At 36.4% G+C, this 20,114-nt stretch overlaps 1 protein-coding gene across 4 annotated transcripts in view; it reads left to right on the plus strand.

Moving 5' to 3' along the window:
* The window catches only part of LOC140769008 (serine/threonine-protein kinase ATM), a 61,670-nt gene that overhangs the window by 23,648 nt on the left and 17,908 nt on the right, over nucleotides 1–20,114 (plus strand). For all 4 annotated transcript variants that reach the window (XR_012105830.1, XM_073109512.1, XM_073109513.1 and 1 more), the window contains 24 exons: nucleotides 185–370; nucleotides 1,536–1,657; nucleotides 1,741–1,810; nucleotides 1,899–2,026; nucleotides 3,850–3,991; nucleotides 4,087–4,227; nucleotides 4,384–4,482; nucleotides 4,562–4,608; nucleotides 4,719–4,914; nucleotides 4,995–5,216; nucleotides 7,540–7,611; nucleotides 7,746–7,815; nucleotides 9,308–9,416; nucleotides 9,501–9,621; nucleotides 9,726–9,854; nucleotides 9,942–10,040; nucleotides 10,139–10,186; nucleotides 11,207–11,311; nucleotides 11,399–11,485; nucleotides 15,766–16,068; nucleotides 16,243–16,358; nucleotides 19,182–19,248; nucleotides 19,348–19,422; nucleotides 19,508–19,630. Coding sequence is in view for 3 of the 4 variants with exons in the window: in XM_073109512.1 (XP_072965613.1) it covers nucleotides 185–370; nucleotides 1,536–1,657; nucleotides 1,741–1,810; nucleotides 1,899–2,026; nucleotides 3,850–3,991; nucleotides 4,087–4,227; nucleotides 4,384–4,482; nucleotides 4,562–4,608; nucleotides 4,719–4,914; nucleotides 4,995–5,216; nucleotides 7,540–7,611; nucleotides 7,746–7,815; nucleotides 9,308–9,416; nucleotides 9,501–9,621; nucleotides 9,726–9,854; nucleotides 9,942–10,040; nucleotides 10,139–10,186; nucleotides 11,207–11,311; nucleotides 11,399–11,485; nucleotides 15,766–16,068; nucleotides 16,243–16,358; nucleotides 19,182–19,248; nucleotides 19,348–19,422; nucleotides 19,508–19,630 (2,877 nt within the window). In the remaining variant the exon portion in view is untranslated. The remainder of the gene's footprint in view (nucleotides 1–184; nucleotides 371–1,535; nucleotides 1,658–1,740; nucleotides 1,811–1,898; nucleotides 2,027–3,849; nucleotides 3,992–4,086; nucleotides 4,228–4,383; nucleotides 4,483–4,561; nucleotides 4,609–4,718; nucleotides 4,915–4,994; nucleotides 5,217–7,539; nucleotides 7,612–7,745; nucleotides 7,816–9,307; nucleotides 9,417–9,500; nucleotides 9,622–9,725; nucleotides 9,855–9,941; nucleotides 10,041–10,138; nucleotides 10,187–11,206; nucleotides 11,312–11,398; nucleotides 11,486–15,765; nucleotides 16,069–16,242; nucleotides 16,359–19,181; nucleotides 19,249–19,347; nucleotides 19,423–19,507; nucleotides 19,631–20,114) is intronic.

Here is a 20,114-nt window from a genome sequence, read left to right on the forward strand (position 1 = left end):
TTGCAATGGTGGTAAAATATGTGTGCTAATCAGCATTTGTTTTCATGGATGGTTTGTTTTCTCTTTTGGTGGGTTGGTTTGCTTTATTATCTGTTTCTTCTATCATATTACAATATAAATTTCTCTTTCGTTCCTTGCTTCTCTGTCTATTCTTAGATACTTGATTCCTATACAATTTGTGCAGGTTTCTTGTCAGCATTTGTCTATTCTCGTGAAGGATTACTTTGTTCCTATTTTTGCAACGTGCATGGCAGTGCATTGCAGTGGAAGTCCAGATAAGGAAATTGCTGGAACTGCGCTTTGTGAATCACTTTTGCTTTTTGCTGAAATTACAGAGCTTGAGCGAGATGATCTTATAAAGAAGCATATGGTATAATTTTAGGGTCATCTAATAAACAACCTATGCAGTATTCTTTTTGCTTGATAGATTACATTTTGATAATGCATAAATTGTCATACCGATTAGCTTGGATGACACAAATCGATATGGATCATGCCAGTGAATTAGTAGTACCAATACTGAGGAAGAGCATTGATAGTTGGTACAAAACTACCACCCCATGCATACCATGCCAATTTTTGTCTGTCCCTATGCCTATCCCCTTGTTGACCTAAAACCTTTTGTACTTTCTCCTTTATTTTTGTCACTTTTCCTCTACTTTCTTATTCCCTCATTGCTCATTTTTTTTCTTTATTCCCTCCTTGGTTGTTGGAGCTTGTACTTGGGTGAGGATTAAAGCTCGTCGCCACCAAAATTGCCACTATTGATGGAGGTGGTTGGTTTTGGGCTTCCTTAATAGAGTTAGTGGCTGGGAAATAGCTCGATGTTCCCAAGTTATCACAGTCATTATATCAGTTTGATGGATAAACTATCAGTATTGCCATAGCTATGCTGGTTGCCTGGTACTGTTACTCCAATGTCTGAGTTGGAAGCCACTTCCTCCTGGAAAGACCTTTTGTCTCTTCTCTACTTTTGTTGCTTGTCAGTGTCCTTCGTCACTTATTCCAGGAGTTTCGATCAATTGCTCAGCTATCTTTTCAATTCTTTGTATTTTAGCTTGATCGCTGGTGGTCTAGCCTTCTATCAGTTTGGGCTTGCTAGAGAAGGAAAGGCTAGATTAGGCTATGGAGACATAGGGCCAAGCTTGCCTTCTTTCAGTACATCTTGGTTGAGCAGTTGAGCTCGCCATGAACCTTTAGTAGCTCTTAACGCGACCTAAAGTAGAGAAACTTTTGCAAGAGTAAAGTGCAACTTTATAGTTTCAGAGATATTTAAGTTTTAAACTTTAAGGAACTTAATTAAGAAAGATTGCTTCCAAAGAATGACGTTGAACTCAAAAGTCAAAATAAATACTAGGTTAGTTGATCAAGAATATATCATGTTTATCAATTATTGATGATATTTTCATTATATAATTGGACACCTTCAACAGGAATAAATAATCAGCTCATCTAGAAATAGATAGTAAATATTCTTTATTCCTAGACTCTGCTATCATTTTGATATCTAATATATATTTATTTTCCTTTTCTAGGTAGCAATAGTCGGCTTTCTTCTCTCTCTATCCTCAGCTTCTCCTGACCCAGAAGTGCCTTATTTTACCAAGGATGTCGTTGTGCTTTCAGTAAAAACAGTTGTTGATGGTTTTGTGGAAATGTATGAACTTCCTTGAGCCTTTTATCTTTTCAATGGCTTATACAAGTATTAATACATTACGTATACTTCGACTGGTGTTTCAGGTACGACAATTCTTACGGTATATGCATAGCGGATAAAGTCAACATCTTCCGGCCTGATAGAGTTTTTAAGGTATCTATTTTTGTTAAAATGTCTCCAGAGCCTTGTAGTTCTGTATTGATTTCAAGAAATTGCATAAGTAGTTCAAATTATACTGCAGTTTCTAGTAGAAATGCATTACCAGATTACAGCTGCTAGTCATCCCCGGCATATGTTCCAACGACTATCTGCATTTGAAGTTCTTATCCACATAATTGGGCACAGAGCTCTTGTTCCTAGCACTTCCTAGTAAGCATTTAATTTCAATTCTTCTGTAATTTGTTCATTTTTCTCTCTATTTTTTCATGCTGCCTCATTCTGGTATTCAAGGATGTGGACTTGCAATATTGTGCAAATAGAGTGTCTGATTGCATCACTCCAATTTTTTTGCCCCTACATCTAGTGAGGACTATCTCTCACAGTCTAACATTTCTTCCCAACAATGTGCTCATGCATCAGTATTTATTGGATATTTAGGTAATTCTTTTGATGAGGATTTCCATATTGTTGTGTTACAAACTGACTAGACTCTACGCAACAAGGGTTTTCTCTTATACCAAATTGTTATGGATTGATTGAGTTGAACCGCAAAAAGGGAATTTAGGCTTCAGTTAGGTGAATGATGGTTGATGGAGATGATAGAAGGTGGTGGATTTCAATTATAGGAGGGATGAGGGCTGTGGTGATGGTGGAGGAAGAAGACGGGTGGCGATGGTGGTGATGAAGACATATTAATTTACTTCTACTGTTAAGTTATTTTACTCTTATTACTAAGATAAACTCAAGATTAAAATAAATTTTCAATGCTTGGATGATTAAACAAAGGAGTTTAACCCCTCTATATATAGAAGTCGAATATAAAAAGTCTTACAAGAACTAGCTCTAAATGCTTATATGACTTAACTGGATTTGCCTTGGAAACTTATTTGACTTAATTAGACTTACCTTAGGGGCATATGATTTAATTGGACTTATCTTAAGTGTTAACATGATTTAACTGGACTTAACTTCATGGATTACATTACTTAACTAGACTTTTTTTTAAAAGCTTATATCATAAATTAATTAAAAATAAATAAATTTGATCCATCGAGCTCAATGTCCCCATTAGTCGATCCGATCGGACCCGGATGACATCATGTTGTGACAAGAGAAGGTCAAAATTTGATCACAGAAAGTGGATGGCAGCTTTGTATTAGAGCGATGAAGGGTTCAGTTTTTATCAGATATTCTTCTTAGGCGGAGCATAAATAAAACAAAATAAAAAAGAGGAGCTAGTTTGATGTGTTGTTGGAGTGTGACCCTTTATCATTGTCTAGGTCTTCAAAAAAAAGTATTGCCTCGTCTATCAAGGTTGAGGCCTATGAAAATTGTGTATGTTTACTGCTGCTTGTTAACCTGAAATCGGTTCAGAATTTGTAGATAATATCCTGCTAGTAACTTCAAGAGATGGCCTTGGGATGAAATAGGTTATCCACTATCCTCATTTTTTTTTTTTGGATAATGCATTGTAGGGACTGAGATAAATTCATCTGGAAAGATATTTGGATTATCCAGATTAACTGACAAAGTAGAAAGATGTGAACTTTTAATTTGGGCACAAATAGCCACTGAACTAAGTGAAGCTTGGCTTTCCATAAATGTTTTATGATTAACTGACAAAGTAGAAAGATACATACACTACTCTACTTTGTCCTCACAAAAATGTTTTATGATCTCATGCGCAAAGATGTGCAGCTAGCAGCAAAACATTGAGTGACCTTAATATTACCTGTTTAAGATTCGTCATGCCACATGACATAATGAGTGGTTCACTGTTCTTGGTTTACAAATATTATCAAGTTTTCTACAGTAGATTGCTTCATCTAGATCTGCAGGACATTTGTTAATGGAAATTTGAATGACAGATTGCAAATCATGATGTACTATGTACTGTTTCTGTTTCTTGATTATTGCAGAAATTGCTTCTGCATCTTCTTGATTTTGTCTTAATTGAGGCATATTGATTGTTGCATACATTACTTCTGCATCCTCTAGATTTTGTATTTATTGAGTCATGTTTCCTCTTTCAGCTATATAATGAGTATTGTGGGACACTTTCTCCTGAGTCGACCTTTGCAAGAGCAGTGTTGCGTTATTCTATCTAAACTGATTGATACATATAAAACAAATCCTCCTAAAGAAATTGCTAGCGTTCTTGGAGAACAGCTTCAGGTGCTTTACCCCATCCTCTAATCTATTTTTCATACTTTATGGAACTTCCATTTTCTACCTTTCCTCTTTATTCTTTTCGTCATGCATCTCTGCAGTTTTTGGTTTCCAAGTTGGTTGCTTGTCTCATACCTCCCAAACACCAAGATGAAACAGCTATTGAACATTCAGCAGGAATTGTATCTCTGCTTCATCAGCTGATTGTGGATGCTGATCCATCACTTTATGACTACATAAAGGTATGACCAAGTTTTTTCAGTGTATATCCTGATCACAAGAGTTCCTTGTTCTTGCCATTTATTTTTGTAAACAGTATTATTTACTGTATTTGTATTCCATCACCAATTGCTCCTCTTTCTAGATATGTTATTTTTGTGACTTTAATGCGATTACAGGACTTGGAGCCATTTCCTAAACTTGATTGTTTGAAGAGCATACGTAGTTTTCAAAGTGACCTTTGCATTTCCTACTCTCCCAGAGATCACTTTCTGAAGGCAAAATTATTTCTCTTAAGTTTTTTTATTGTTATGTTTTTTATCCTACTCAGCTCACACCTTGCCTTTGATCTTTTAGTTTGTTATGAGAGCTCCGTACCTTCCACAAAGACTGCGGTTGTTGAGGTAGTCTTTTTGGCTTTAAGTCAAGTGTTCATGCATGCTTCTGTTCTTATTTTTATCATATTCTAATCAATGAAGGTGACTGTTTTCTGAATTATTTGAACTATATTTAGTCTAGAAACACTGCGAGCGAAGTTAGTCTCGGGAGAAATCATCCTTAGAGAAACAAATACTGTGGAGGGGACACGGGAGAGCAGCTGTTCGGGTGGCGATCCTGATGTTGTTTCTGCTATCTGGACCCTTGTTGGCCTTTGTAACTCAACTGAAGCAAATGATATGAGTGCAGTACTTGCTGATTTTATATCTAGGGTTGGTCTCAACTCTCAACTATTCACCTTGAGACACAATGATGCTATTATATTTATTTTATTTATTTGTGATTTTCACAGGTTGGCATTTGCAATCCTTATCAAGTCGTGTTTCATTTGCCCGAGAGGTTTTACCAAAAGTATCCTGTCCAGTCTTCAAACAATGTTTGCTTGAAGGAACCTAAATTTTACACAGATAATGGTGTTACTGAAGAGCTTTTGGTTGATCTCATAAAACTGCTAAGATCTTATTTGTTGGATGTTTCTGTGAAGATAGTGGATGTGACTTCACAAACGCTAAGAGTAAGTGTTTCAGATTATGCTATCTCTAGCAACGTAGATCTTATTATCTGTCAATATTCGACAATATTAAAGCTTCTAGCATTGAAAATAAAATATATTAGTTTCTTGCATATGTTTTTACTGGACCTTCATATCCATGTACTCATGGCATAGACCAAAAATGCTAGTCACATTAATCTTTGCCTTTTAATGATGTCAAGTGATCCATCCATGTAGAAGTAGAAATTGTTACATTGTTAGAACTTAGAACTTATACTCGCACTTTTTGGGACTCTTGTATCATCTGAAAGTTAGGGCAGATATGGTGATCCTTAACTACAACCATACTTGGAGGTTGCAGCCTCTAACTGCATTATACGGACCCTGGATTGTCAATATTTGGGTTTAGTTGGCCACACCAGTTGCTAAGAAGCCTAGGCATTGTGAGTTCATTACTGTAAGAAGCGTGTGACATGTGGTGTTGGCTTAGTGTGGTTCATCACATAACATCTCCCACTGTGTTTCTGGCTGAATTACATGTGGTTAGGAATGTGTCCGTGCTGTGCTGTTTGATTCCTGGATTTACACTTCAGAATCCAGATTATGTCCCATCTTTGTTAAGCTGATTGAAAAAGGGGTCCTCCTCCAGGTTCATTTGGGCATTAACCATGGGTTGGTAATTAAATGAAGACCTTAGGAATTAATTTCTCGTTCAACTCATTCATGACTTGATATTCAACCATTATTACGTTGGTTTCATGTCCTTATGAGCGTGTAATCACCTTATGGAATTGCGGCTGTTCAGTATGTTGACTAGACATTTTTGACTTCTTCAAACCTGCTGAGTATTTAAACCAGAACATCGTTGCTTCCATTTCTCAATAGGTTACCTTGTGAGTTGTGACATTCCTGGCACACTCATTTCCTCCTCTCATACTTTCATTTGTTCATTCTTCTCTTCCAACGGAAATGAGGGATAAGATAGCTTCAGTTTCATGGCTGATGAACTTTGCTGAATTATTTTCTACTTAGTGATATACTAATAGATCAGAAGCAAAAGTTTGCTATATCACTAATTTTCTAGTTTATGCATTATGATAATTTCGGTATGTTCATACTTCATAGTATTTCTGCTAATATCATTATAGAATTCACATTCATAAGCATATTTACCTTTTATCATAAATTCATAATAGTGATCAGAGACATTTCTCTGCCATTTTCTTTTCTTTTCTTTCTTATATACTGGTGCTTCCTGTATAAATAATAGAAACTTTAGGAACCGTATATTATTCGTAGGTATGCATTAGTATGCTTGTTATGCTCAATGGATTTAGATAAAGAGTATGCACTTCCATTTAACATATGCATATTTAACTTGGAACACATTAAATTTCAGAACTCATTGGGGCCATAGATGTGTATCGTATGTAGCGTGTATTATTCAAATTTCAGTGAAGTGATCATTAGTATCCCTTTCTCAGGAATATGGGGAAAGACTAGTCTACAAATTTCAATTAAGAAGGTTACATGAAAGAATGAACAAACACTTTTGACCACATAAATGTGTAACAGCTTTTAAAAGTTGATAGTTTGATACCAACTCCCTAGCAAGAGACAAGTCTATTTAGGTTTGGTTTGCCATGAAACACACTGAACAGTTAATGAGTTGAATTGTGTTCAGCAGTGGTTCAATTCAAATTCAGATTAATATTATGTGGGAGAAGTTTGAGCTTTTTGCACCGTAAATCCAGTTGATTATCCTTTGGAAACCGGCCCACTTTTGACTTTTGACTTTTTTGGGACAAAATGTATCCCCTCACTATTTTTTTTTCCGTTTGTCACGTCGTCAATAACCTCCTTCCCTACCATCATCAGAACTTTCTTGATAGCCTATTCCCCCTTACTCCTTTCTTCCTTCTCTTCTCTTCTCTTCCCTTTCCTCTCTCCCCACCTCCCCTTGTCTTCCCCAAAGCTAACTAATTTGTTTTTAGCAAATGCTTTGCTTAAGAGTAACTTTGTCTTGAAAAGTATTATTCATCAAGGACAAGAATTAGATATAAAGGACAAAATTAACGGTCTGTTTCTAGTTTTTATTAGTATGATACTATGATGTAAATCATCAGTCTTAGCCTCTCAGGGGACAGGGACACTTAATTATAGCTAGCTTAACAGGAAGTTAATCATAGCTTGGCACCATGGTACATGACCTTCTTACTCTTCATTTAAGTTTAAAGGCTGGTTGGAAATTTTAATTATTTTATGCTTCCTGATTCTCTTATGCTTCTTAGCTTACATTCATGAATCAGTCAATTATATGTGTACTTCTGTTGGTCATGCTCAGGGGATTCTTTCGACGGAGAAGGGTCAGAATGTGCTGCAGTGCCTTGATTCTCATGAGAGGTCCTTAATTGCGGTAATTTTGCTATCTGCAACTGATTGTGGTGTTGTGTGCAGATTTTCTCTATCTCCTGCTCAATTGGTTGCCTTTTCTGGCATAAATTTTGTTTCCACTTTTTGGCACATGTTTCCTTTTGCTTTGATATGCAGATTCACTCCAAAGGTGTTAACTTGGCAATTGTTGAAAAGTTAGTTTTGGATTCTGGAAATAACTCTAGTGGTAAGTTATTTCTTAAATATGAATTTCCTCATCCTTTTTTCTTACCTTGATGCCTTCTATATTTTCTCGGAAATTGTTGTCAGCATTGCATCAGCAGTAATTTGGAGCTTGCTATTTTATTTGTTTTGATAATTAGGATACTGCGCACTACACTTTAACTTTCTGTGTTCCTTTCATTTCCAATTGGTTGTTACAACTAATCAGAAGTAATTCATTTATAATTGTAATCTTGTTATCCAGTATTTGGTTTCACAAATCATGCAGCTGTATGCTCTGTCTTATGATTCTGTTGCATTATTTTTACTTTGACCAAGACAAGTAGTCTAAGAATAACTAATCTGAGATTTTTAAGGCTTAAAATGAAATAAGGAACAAAGAGAATCCAATCAGTTTGCCCGGTAGCAATTTAGAAGGTTTCAGGCTAGAGATGGGAAAGCTGGTCAAGATCATGATCAGAGCTCCAAAATCTAGATGCATAATTGATGAGTTCTTTCTACTGATAGTTACGCCCTAGGATGGCTGTGCCGTAAAAGAGAAAAAGGAAAAGATGAGGGAGACTACCCTTTGGTTGCTTGCCGTCGACCTCGTTGTCGCTGCTATTCGCTGATTGTCTGAGCTCGAGCCGTTCACACCCATCACGGTGTCCTAGCTCGAGGAGGAAGAAAGGTAGGTGGGTCAGGTCAGGTTTGAATAAAAACTTATGTTTCGGATCCATTGGGTCCAAGCAGCTGGAGTGTGGATGATCGGCGAAGAGCGGCGACGTCGACGGCGAGCGGGTTGCTGCTACGAGAGGTGCCGTGCGACACCGTTCATGCCACATGCCGGTCATGCCCCGTGCCGATTGGCACGGCCATCATTGAATATACTGTCAGTCTTGTAAGGGTGTTGTCGAATATCTTGTGTGAAGATGTTATAGAAAATTTGCCATTATTGTGGTGACTTCACCTAGATAGTGATGTAGTTACTAATTTGGTGACACTTAAGTAGTCTGAATTCTGGTCGATGTACTAATTAGTTGTGACAGACACAATTCGAAGATTATGTAACTTTAGGGTTAGTTTCTTTGGTTTACTAGTTTAGCTGTTATTTAAGTCTTATAAGTCTTTTTTTATTATTTATGATCTTTGGTGTGTTTGTACTTTGTATATGTATCCTATTAAGCTTGGAATATTTCGGTTGGGAATGCTTTTGGATCCTGTGATTTATTGCTGGATAGTTTCAGGAGTTCGTCTTTGTTTTACTGTGTACTTCTTAGGAAAGTTTGGAGAGTAAATTAGGAGCCCACCCTGAAGTAGATTATTGATACTTTGAGGCTGACACTGTGCCAGGTGGCACGAGTGAGTTTGTTCAACATGGCATTTTACACAGCATGTCCCCTGCACGTTCTAAGCTTGTCCACAGCCTCAATATGGCAATCCTTGGTTATGACAACTTAAGGTATATATCTTATGGTAAAATTAGAAAATGATTTTGATGTCTTTGGTGTATGCAGTTTCGCTGGAAGATTCTTCCTTGTGGCGCACAGAACATAAATCCTATGATACTTGGGTGTGCTCTCTTGTGCATGCACTTATTAGTCACTGTGATGATACAATTTTACGGTAAATGTTTTGCTGCAATAACTTAGGCAACTAAATATTATTCTAGATGGGATGCTAATGTACTGTTTTTTATTGGATTTCTAGACTCTGTCAAAATATAGTTCTGTTGAAAGCCGAGGCAGCTGAGCTTTTGCTTGCTAGTGTGCTGGTGAACCTAGCAAAGACTGACTGTAGTGCTGTCCTTTGTGATTTAATTTCAACAAAGGTTTTCTGATTGACTTTCAGTATCTCTTATCAAATGATGTCATCTTTTTGAATGTATTTTGATCTATTCATGTGATACTCTAACTCTACTTATCCTTTTGGCAGGTCCAGGAAAACATTTTTCTTGAATCCAATGATTCGTTGAAGTCAATCCAGGTGCTATTGGATGCATTAAATAAGCTCAGATCCTTTTATGTTGCTGAAAGGGCTGGCTTAGTTGCAACTCCACTTAAGGTAATGATGTGTTAATATGAGGAAATTATAATATCATATATTCTATAATTTGGAACATTATATGCATATTTTTTGAACATTTTGCAGAAAAGCAGATCCTCTACTTCTATAGAAGCTCGATGCACATCCGAAAGATCAAAAGGTCAAAAAATTAATGTTCTCCTATCAACTTCCTTTTGGAAAAAGGTATTACCATCATTAATTTTTATGTCATTTCAGCCTAGTTTAGTACATTATTGACAGCAACATATTTCACATCCTCTTAACAAGTTTCTTTTTTAAAGGTTTACTGGCTTTCGGTTGATTATCTTGTGGTAGCTAAAGCGGCACTTGTGAGTATAGCTCCTAGTATTTTATGTACCTCTATTTTCTACTGGTTAAAATTGAGAGTTTATATATCTAAAATCTAAATTAAATGTTTCTCTTTTTTTGTTGAAACTAAGGGTAAAGGAGAATGGTATTGAATCCGATGGTAGCAACTGGAAACACGATCAATTTTTTTCTAATTCATCTTCACGATATTAAATTTAATCCAACCTAGTCTATCTTGAATTTATAAACTTCCCTCTGTCTTCTTATTTGATCTTTGAAACCTTAATCTCCTCTTCAACCATTTCTTATCATAATGGTGAATGGCAAAGGGTAGAATGCCGATGAGGGAGAGCAGATGCGATGAGTGACAACCATCTGCATGGTTCATGTTGGATGCCGCAAAAGTTCTTGATCAGGAAACTTTAGAAGCAAACAGTGAATACTAAAGTTAATAGCCAAATTATTAAGATTTTGTGTGAGAGATTGGCTTTTCTCTTTAGGGTTCTTACATGTATACCTAAGAGTTTCCTTATTTGCAAGTACACCATTTTATATGTATGTGTGCCTGTGTGTGTGCATGTGTGTGTGTATCATATTTTGCATGTGTTACATCAAATACTTGGTTCTTGTAATAGGTTACCTTCATGTTACTTCTTTGGCAATTTAGAGTTAATTTCTGAGTAAGAGTAAAATTGAACTATTTAAGAGGAAAAAGACAAATACTTTTAGCTATAAGATGTATACATGTAAAATGAATAAGGGCATTGCATTAAATGGTTCATGCTTTCATTTCTTATCGGTTAGTTAGCTTTGACGGGTATCATAAATTTTGAGGGGCATCCACACAAAACACAATGTTATGAGGATATGGTTGTGTACATGAGGGGGAAAATAACTTGCCCCTTATATGAACTGGACGCGGAACAGCCTTACCATATACAAGCAGATAAAAAAATTGTGTATATATGCAAAAAACATTCTTTCTATTTTTTGCTTGAAATTTTACTTTGTTCCTTTGACATTTGTTGCTATCTTTGCAGCGTTGCTCATCATACTTCAGTACAGTAATGTATGTAGAACTTTGGTGCGAGGAACATTTTAATTGTCTAGCACTAGGATCCCCTGATTTCTCGCATCGAGAGTTGGTTAGTTTATCATTTATCTCTTTTTCTAGAATAAATATTGTTGCATTTTAAAATGCCATGACCAATCCTTTCCTCTTTCTTTGCCAGTTGCCTCAACATGTCGATCTACTGCTTGCAGCATTTACCCAAATTAATGAACCTGATGGCATATATGGGATCATTCAGTCCAATAAGGTTATCTACTTGTAACAATGTCTACTCATTATATAGTCTAGTCTTCTTAGATAATGTTTTGAGTAATTTATTTTCTCTCCTTATCTCTTGTACTTTGTGCATATGTTGTACTGGTTACTTGTAGGAGATCTCAGTGTCTAGTTAGAATAGCACAAAAAATTTTCTGTATGTTAACAAAGTTATAATATAATGGAAACATGTCATTTTTTTCTTGTGATAAAGCTTCCTCAACCAATATATTTCTGTCCTACCATATGAATTACATGATTAATGGGAACTTTCTTGTGGTAACAACAAACCCTTAGCTGTTTGTTCTTGGTTTGATGAATCCTTGTCCATTGTTCATATTTTATCTCGAGCCATTTTAGAAGTCTACATAGCAACTTTGTCTGTTACCAATTCTTCTACTTCAGTTTGTTTTTTTTTTGCTTGTCTCTTACTTCAACCCCACTTGTGATAAAATGCAATTTATACATGAAAATATTTCTGGTTATGAAGAACTCAAGAACCACAATCATGGACAACCATAGTCACTATTTAAGTATACATCCTATGCATCCTTAGGATATTGCATCCTTGTTTTTAGGATTTGTTCTAACTGCGTATTTGTATTGTGTCGTATTGGTATCAGTATTTGTATTCAAACTTCATAGAATTTAATGACCTTAGTTTTTTCCTTCACTAAACTAGGTTTCTTCACAAACTATTATACCTAAATAGGCTGTCTTCCAAACTTAATTCCAAAGTATGGTCATGTAAACTACGTACCACAATCTCAATAGTGGTTCCAAAAGACCATCACCCACATGTGGTCTATCTGATAGTACAAAAATCAATCGTCATGTGATTTTCATATACCAATCAATAAATGAATCATTATATTCAATTGCTATGTCCACCAACGTCTCATCTATTAATATGTCAATGTAAAATACATGGTGATTGTAAAGCCCTCGCTCGACGGTCACGTGCTTGTCCACGCACCCACGCGTCACGCGGGACACACGTGACAGGATAATTGGGTTTGTTACACATAAATAAACTTGTACTCATATAATTCATCCTAGTGGTAAATCCTGCTACAATTCAAATAAATTAGCATGAGTATTTAAATCCACAATAATTATACTAGACTACTACATAGTATAGTAGGATCACACAGATCATGATAAATTATCAAGTTATGACTAATATACAAATAAAATAAAATTCAATTTGTATTTTACGAATCACAGTCTAATATAGTGGAAGATATAATTATACATCATCTGTATAACCCAATTTTCACATAAACTATCTTCTATACTACTTCTAGCTTATTTTATTTTTGCTCTAAATGTCTCGTCAATAATATCAAGTTGCTATCAGTACTACCTATTTGAGTGTGAAAAAAAATAAATAAAGGGTCATGAGTTAAAGGCCCAATGAATAGATTTATCTTTTGTGATATAATCATACTATAATCTCCTCAAATATAATAACATGATGTATGACAACCATGACCATATTTTGGCAATTTTCAATGCAACCACATATGACGCATGATAACCACTCGATAATCATTTATATTAAATGATAATTAAATCAATGCATTTTTTAATATCTCAGTCATTATTGTCAACTCTAAATAACACAATCATATTAGGCCAATGAGCATAGCCACACCCAGTATTTGGTTTATTATTCTATACAATTGCTCAAGTCATATTCTGTCATTTATTAAAGGTTTCAACATTCATCCAGGCAAGGTACCCATTTAGCTGATAGAAATCATATGATGATAACTCGATATGTCTTAGCGAATGACGTGTGTCTAATCGTCTGTGCGCATTAGACTCAATTAACCTCGAATATAAGTCATAATGCAGCCCTAATCTTGCCGTCTACTCGGATATCTTCAAGGTTTTACTATTAACTACTTATATAATTTCCAAGGTTCCGAAACTCAATATCGAGATCGGTCGTCCGAAAAAACGATACGATTCGGCCTTATCGGCTATCCGTATCGGATTAGACTATATTTTAATTAAATAAAATTTTAAATATTATTTTAAATATTAATAAATTTTTAAAAATTTTAAAAATATATATAAGAAAATAAGAATAACAATTACTAACATATAAAGTCAAAATCTCTCTTCTTCTCTATCCCTCTTATTGCTAGTATGTTGTATCCATTACTCTCGCCCTCACTCTCTTTCTCTCTCCTTCTTCCTACTCTCTCTGTCCCTGCTGTAGAACACCTCTGTCTCATTCACTCTCTTTCTCTTTCCCTCTTTCTTTCACTCTCTCTCTCTCTCTCTCTCTCTCTCTCTCTCTCTCTCTCTTTCTCTCTCTTCCTGCTCTCTCTCTCCCTCTGCTGCAGCAGACCTCCGTCTCTTTCTCCGCACTCTCACTCTCTTTTCCTTTCTTTTTCCATCTCTCTCTCTCGCAACGACCCGCAGCAAGCCTGTAGTTGCAACAGAGTTGCTGTAGTTTCAAGTGGGATCGGCTGATCCTAACCTGAAACAGATTGGGTATCAACCGATACAGTCAATGCCCTAGTCGAAACTAGCCAATTGGCTGGTTTCGCCCCGAATCGGTATTGACCAAAACTGGAATCCATGATGATTTCATAAATTTCTTTTTAAATGATAAATCATATGTATTTATTTAGTATTGTAATAAATCATGCATATCAGGAATTCACATGGTAAAGAGATGTTACGTTCTTGGATTACGAGGAAGATTATGTTAGGTGTTTGGATTGAAAGTAGCTTGGTTGGTGATGGAAAGGAGTGAAGGAGAACCCGTGGCTCTGATACCATTGTTATGTTCTTGGATTATGGGGAGGATTAGGTTAGGTGTTTGGATTGAAGGTAGCTCAGTTAATGGTGGTGGAAGAGAGTGAAGGTGGGGTGCAAAGGATGGTGATGAATGCGGCTTAGGAGAGAGATAGGACGAGGAGGGAGAAGGGGTCGCTCCTAGGAGAGTTAGGGTCGCGACAGAGGAAGGGAAAGGTCTAGCTTGCATCGGCCAGGGGTCGACGGGAAGGCTAGGGCACGAGGAAGAGAGAAGAGAAGAGAGAGGTAGAAAGAAAGAAGATCAATCAACCCTCCTCCAACTCAGGTGCACTCCATAGTACCTAGAGGCTATCCAATTGACCAAATGACTCGGGTGACCTCGTCTGATTTGGCTTTGTCTAACCTATTGGCAATAAGTAAACAAATCTAACTAGCTAATAAACCAAGCAACTAACATGAACCAAACTCCTAGATTGGATTCGTAATAAGAAGTCAAAGGAAATATAATGCATTGCAATCTGCAATCATATATCTATCACATGCCTACTTATACTAGAGATCAATTCGATAATAAAGTATGAATAATATATCCATCTCCAATCATATTTATATATTTTTGCATATTTATTTTCGAGATCAATCTAACAAATAGATCATTAAAATATGTTTATCTTTAATCATCTCTATATAGGATTATATAAGCATGTTGAAAACCAAAACAATATGTGTATATGTAAATATGTAATATATCCTAGTTTGGAAAAGTTGACTAACAAATAAGACTATTTACTATCTAATCAGAATACACAAAATGCATATTCTCACGTTCGTCAACCAAACATCAGCTCATTGCTAACAAGATCCTCAAGGTCTCAAATAAGGAGTTCGGGATTGGCAATGATAGTCTGGCATGATAGAGGCAGCAATTGTCTGAGATGGTCAACATTGACAACAGAGAGAGAGAGAGAGAGAGAGAGAGGTGCTGGGACGTCGACGACTAGGCCTACTGCGTCCAACTAGCCCGACCTTGTTGGCTGGACCATCAGCCACACGCTCCCTCGGTTGCATGCCACAAGGTTAGCCACATTGCCGCGCCATGCAAACAATTCTTTTTTTGTTTTAATTTTTAGGAATTTGTTTTTATAGTGACTTTGCAGGTCAATACCTAATACTTGGAAGTACGGTCCTTAAATAATGTTCTCATGTTAACTAAAAGGATATATGGAAGCCATGGAATACATCTTCCATATCTGGATCACTGTTAACCATCACTATGACCACCAGTTTGCATGGCTTCACGTTGATCCCATATGGCAATGTACTCATAACTCAAAGGATATACGGAAACTATGGAATGTCTTCCTTTTAAATATATCAATGATCTTCCAATTGTTTTGGAGAACTTTGCTATTAGTTTTATAATTTTATCTTTTATTTATCTAATAACTTCCTCAGCTGGCTTATCTTAATTCCTGTGCTTTTTTACGTTTTCATCAGATGACATCTCAGATTATCAGATTTGAGCATGAAGGGAACTGGAGTAAGGCTCTTGAGTATTATGACTTACTCGTAAGATCTGCTCCAATGAAATGTATAGAAAACATATCAGTAAATTGGTCTAGAGATGGCTCTTCAAATTCTTTCCAAACAGAGGAAAGAACGGTAAATTGGGAACTACACAAAGGGCTAATGAGGTCTTTGCAGAAAACTGGTTGCACCCATGTACTTGATGTGTATTGCCAAAGTTTAACCAACCGCAAAAGCTATCTTCAACATGACTCACAACTTACAGATATACAGGTCTTCATTTCTTCCAGATATTACCTATGTCCTTTATTTCTTTGATTGTATCAATCAATTTATATCTCGCCTTTTTGTACTTTCGAAATAAAATCATGTTTTGAGACTGATGTAGTTTAGTTGTTCTGAGTTCTGACTATTTATTTTTCTTACGAAATATGGTGCATGCTGAAGTATGAAGCTGCATGGAGGACTGGAAACTGGGATTTTTCGTTTTGCACTCCGGATGCAAGTATTCCATGTTCAACACTAGATACAAATTGCTGTCTGTTCAATGAAAATTTATACAGGTTTCTGTCTTTAGAACATTCTTGATGCCATTGTGTTGCTATAAATTCTGGCTGCACTTCATAAATTCATTATTGCTAGCAGATCTTCATCCCAACAACGGTTGTGCCTATCAGCATGCCCCTACGTGCTATTGGCATGCATTGACATGCCTAACACACTTTTAATAAAAAAAGTTTAGTGTATATAGATATGCTTTTGAGTCGGTCGTCAATCCTTAGTTTTTTGTTAGGAATATATATATTAAGAAGTACACATTAGAGTCGTTCATCTTTAGATTATTTTTTGTGAATGACCTATTTTATTAAATATATAATAAGAGTTAAATAGAAATATTATTCAACACATAATATGATTGATTATATTTATTAATTGATAATAGTTTAATAATAAAAACTAATACCTAATTAAACGTAGAATAGTGGGGGGGATCAAAGACTTTATTTGTCAGTTCAAAAATAATAAAAGAATGTTGCGTCAAATACTGTCGATAATCTTCAAAACTAATTCACTGATAGTATTGCTCTTTGTAATATCTCATGTAGTCTTCATACAAATATATATTTTGTAATTGTAATCTGATGTGATATGCATATTAAACATGTGCATAAATGACTAGTATCGGCATAGGCACATCATAGGGATTTGCAATTTGTGGATATGGGTGTGATTGATATGATAACAATGATGATGATAAACTCATATCATCTTATGAGCGCACATTCTCTAATGTCCTGTTACCTATAAACTCAAGTCTTTCGTTCATTTCTTCCATCTTTTATTAATTGCATGTCGTGCGTGTCTAGGTTTGATCCTATGTAAACACAATGCCTCTCTAAAAAGATTTGTGTAGCAACGATGCATGTCCCATCCCCTATCATCACCGCTATAATTTTTAAATTGAGTCATCATCATCATCTCTGGTCTCATCATCATTAATTGTATTTTAACCTTCTAAGGGATTCATTGGTCGTGAAGATGATCCGGCTTAGTAACCGATCGTGAAAATCTAGGTCAGCTAATAGATCATCACCCTCGTTCACTACCTAAATGGCCACTCTTTGTCTAGCTTTGATGAGCTCGACCTAACATGAGTTGGTCAAACTCCTAATCTGAGTCTTCTTAGTATTCCACCTTAGTATCCCTATGACCATCCTATACTTCCTAGCAATCTAAGTTCCTCATGGGTGCTCTATAGCCCATCCTCTACACCTATAACTCTCAACAATAAATCTAAGGTCAAGGGGGATCTCCCTCCTCATTAAGCAATAGGTCTTACTGATTATCAGCAGTCTGCATTCACCTCATCATAGGATTCTCCTCATATTGAGGAAAACCAGCATCCAAGGGGGGAAAATCTACCTCATCTCTATCTTAAACATCTGTTATTATTATAGATATAACCTCATATTGTGGTGACATATACCAATTTCTCCAAGCGTGCATATGAAAGATGATTTCTGATTTTGGTACAACTTAGTGCAATAGTTGACTTATTACGTTCACATTCATTAGATGAGGTTGTCTAGGAAAAGATGCGAAAAACAAACTTCTTAAGATTGACAGCCCCACATGATATATAATATTTGTCACATGATAAAAAAAGAGGGTCACATAGAATATTTTAGATTTGCCATGGATCTGTTATGGATTAATAAAACTCATTTCAAGTCAATAAAATCTGTTTCGGGCCTCACGTGACTTATGTCAATCAGCACAGGTCAACACACACTCATGCCGATGGGCACAACTCAGCATGGCAAGCAATTTAGAGAATCAAATGGCTCTCATTTATTTTGACTTCCATCGTTCACAATTTTCCTTCCAAAACTACTACTTTCATTTGTTTTTAATTCTTTTGTTCTTGACCTTAATTTTGTTTTGAGTACTTTTCAACATGGATGGCCGTGTAGAGAAAAAGAGAAGAGACTAGTAGTGCTTCGTTGTCGCTTGTCGTCGTCGTCGACCTCGCCATCGTATGTCGTGCCTAAGGTCGCTGATCGCGACGCGGATGCCTTAGCCCTTGCTGGCTTGAGGAGGAAGATGACCCGAGTGGGTCGGGTCGTCGAGATCCGCAACTTAGGTTTTTATTTGAATTTGACCTGACCTATGTAGGTCATCTTCCTCCTCGAGCCAGCAAGGGCTAGGGCATCCGCGTCGCGACCGGCGACCTCTGGCACAATGGGTGACGACGAGCGGCAAATGACAACAAAGAGTCTTTAGTGAAGCGCTGCTAGGAGGCAGCCCTCGTGCCACGTGTTGGTACGCCGCTGGCACGACCATCGTTATTTTCAAGCTATGCATCTAACGCCATGTTTAGCAGGGTTGTAATGTCCTCCTTATTCTCCTCTATTTATTCTCTTTCTTCTTTCACTTCAACTTTTTTCATTTGGTAAAGTGACTCCTATACTTGATCTGAGCTAGGTGACATGTGGTTGGTATGCAGTCAGGCAGCACACGTGTGTGCCGAATGGCACGGGGCAGTGCTAGTGGCACACCACACCCCATGCTGGGTGCCATTTCCTCATCGGCAAGGCCAACCTTGATATCCACTAATATCTTTAACAAGTTTCAGTTATAGCATCCTTTGTAACTAATAAACAAGCATGACTAGGTCCATAAACAAGTATTTGCCATTTTGATGAACTAAGTAGGACTCTTTATTTCCTGAAGGTCGATGTTCTCATCTGTTCTGTTGATTTAAACTTTTGGTCAGTTTTTCTGAATGCTGCTGATATTTTATTAAGTGTTTTCTTCTTATAGTTATTGACATCTTGATTTGTTTTTTTATATCCAATCTTCTTATTACTTAAATTACTGTTTAGTTGCCTGAAATCTTTGCAAGAGGGTGATGCTGGTGAGTTCCATTTGAAACTGACAGATGCCAAGAAGGTACTAGAAGACTATTTTATTAGCTTTCTCTTACGAAAAATTTATCATGTCATATTGCTCCTTTTTTGTCAATTCATTGTACTGAGATTTTTCCTTCAGGATCTTGTGTTATCTATCTCTAATGCAAGCAAAGAGAGTACTACATATATCCATTCTACTATTATCAGACTACAGGTATTGCTTTTTTTCCCTAAACAATAATCTGCACGATTTTAATTGATTTATAGCCATAAGTTCTTACCAATTTCTTTATCGGCAGATGTTAGACCACCTTAATGTGGCTTGGAAATTACGTTGGAAAGCCCATCCACATCAAGAATCAAAACCTTACCACAGAATCAATGATGTTTTTCCTGAAGCTGTTGTTCCTGCAATGAGCCAGGTTCACAAACTTCCTTTTCTTATCATCAGTAGGCTTTCAACAGGGTCATGCATACCAAGTACTTCCTCTTTACCTTGTATCGTACTTGATTTTGTGGTTATTTGTTTGCCAGTACGCTATGACAGACAACTAATTTGAACATCAACCCTTTCTTTTTCTTGTATTTTACATGCTTTCAATTTCTCGATCTTTCTGTGCACCAAATTGTTTTTCCTTTTGACAGTCAATAATCCTTTCTTAAAGAATATTTCTGCTAAATATACTTTTGTATGCATTGGGTCTTACCAAGAGATTACATTGGAGTGCTGCGATTGGCACAATATGTTCCAGATAGAACAACTGGTGCTTGACAGACCATCTTGTCAACTGCATGAAACTAATTTAGGTCCGATGGAGCAGAAGTGTGAGCAGCTAGTCAGTATCTTCTGCGTTTCACTCAGAAATAGGATGACCTTTTCTGTGTCACATTTCAGGTGTAAAAGGA

Source organism: Typha angustifolia, chromosome 10, assembly GCF_048772165.1.
Source record: "Typha angustifolia cultivar Huaian chromosome 10, ASM4877216v1, whole genome shotgun sequence".
In the NCBI taxonomy this organism is placed as follows: domain Eukaryota; kingdom Viridiplantae; phylum Streptophyta; class Magnoliopsida; order Poales; family Typhaceae; genus Typha; species Typha angustifolia.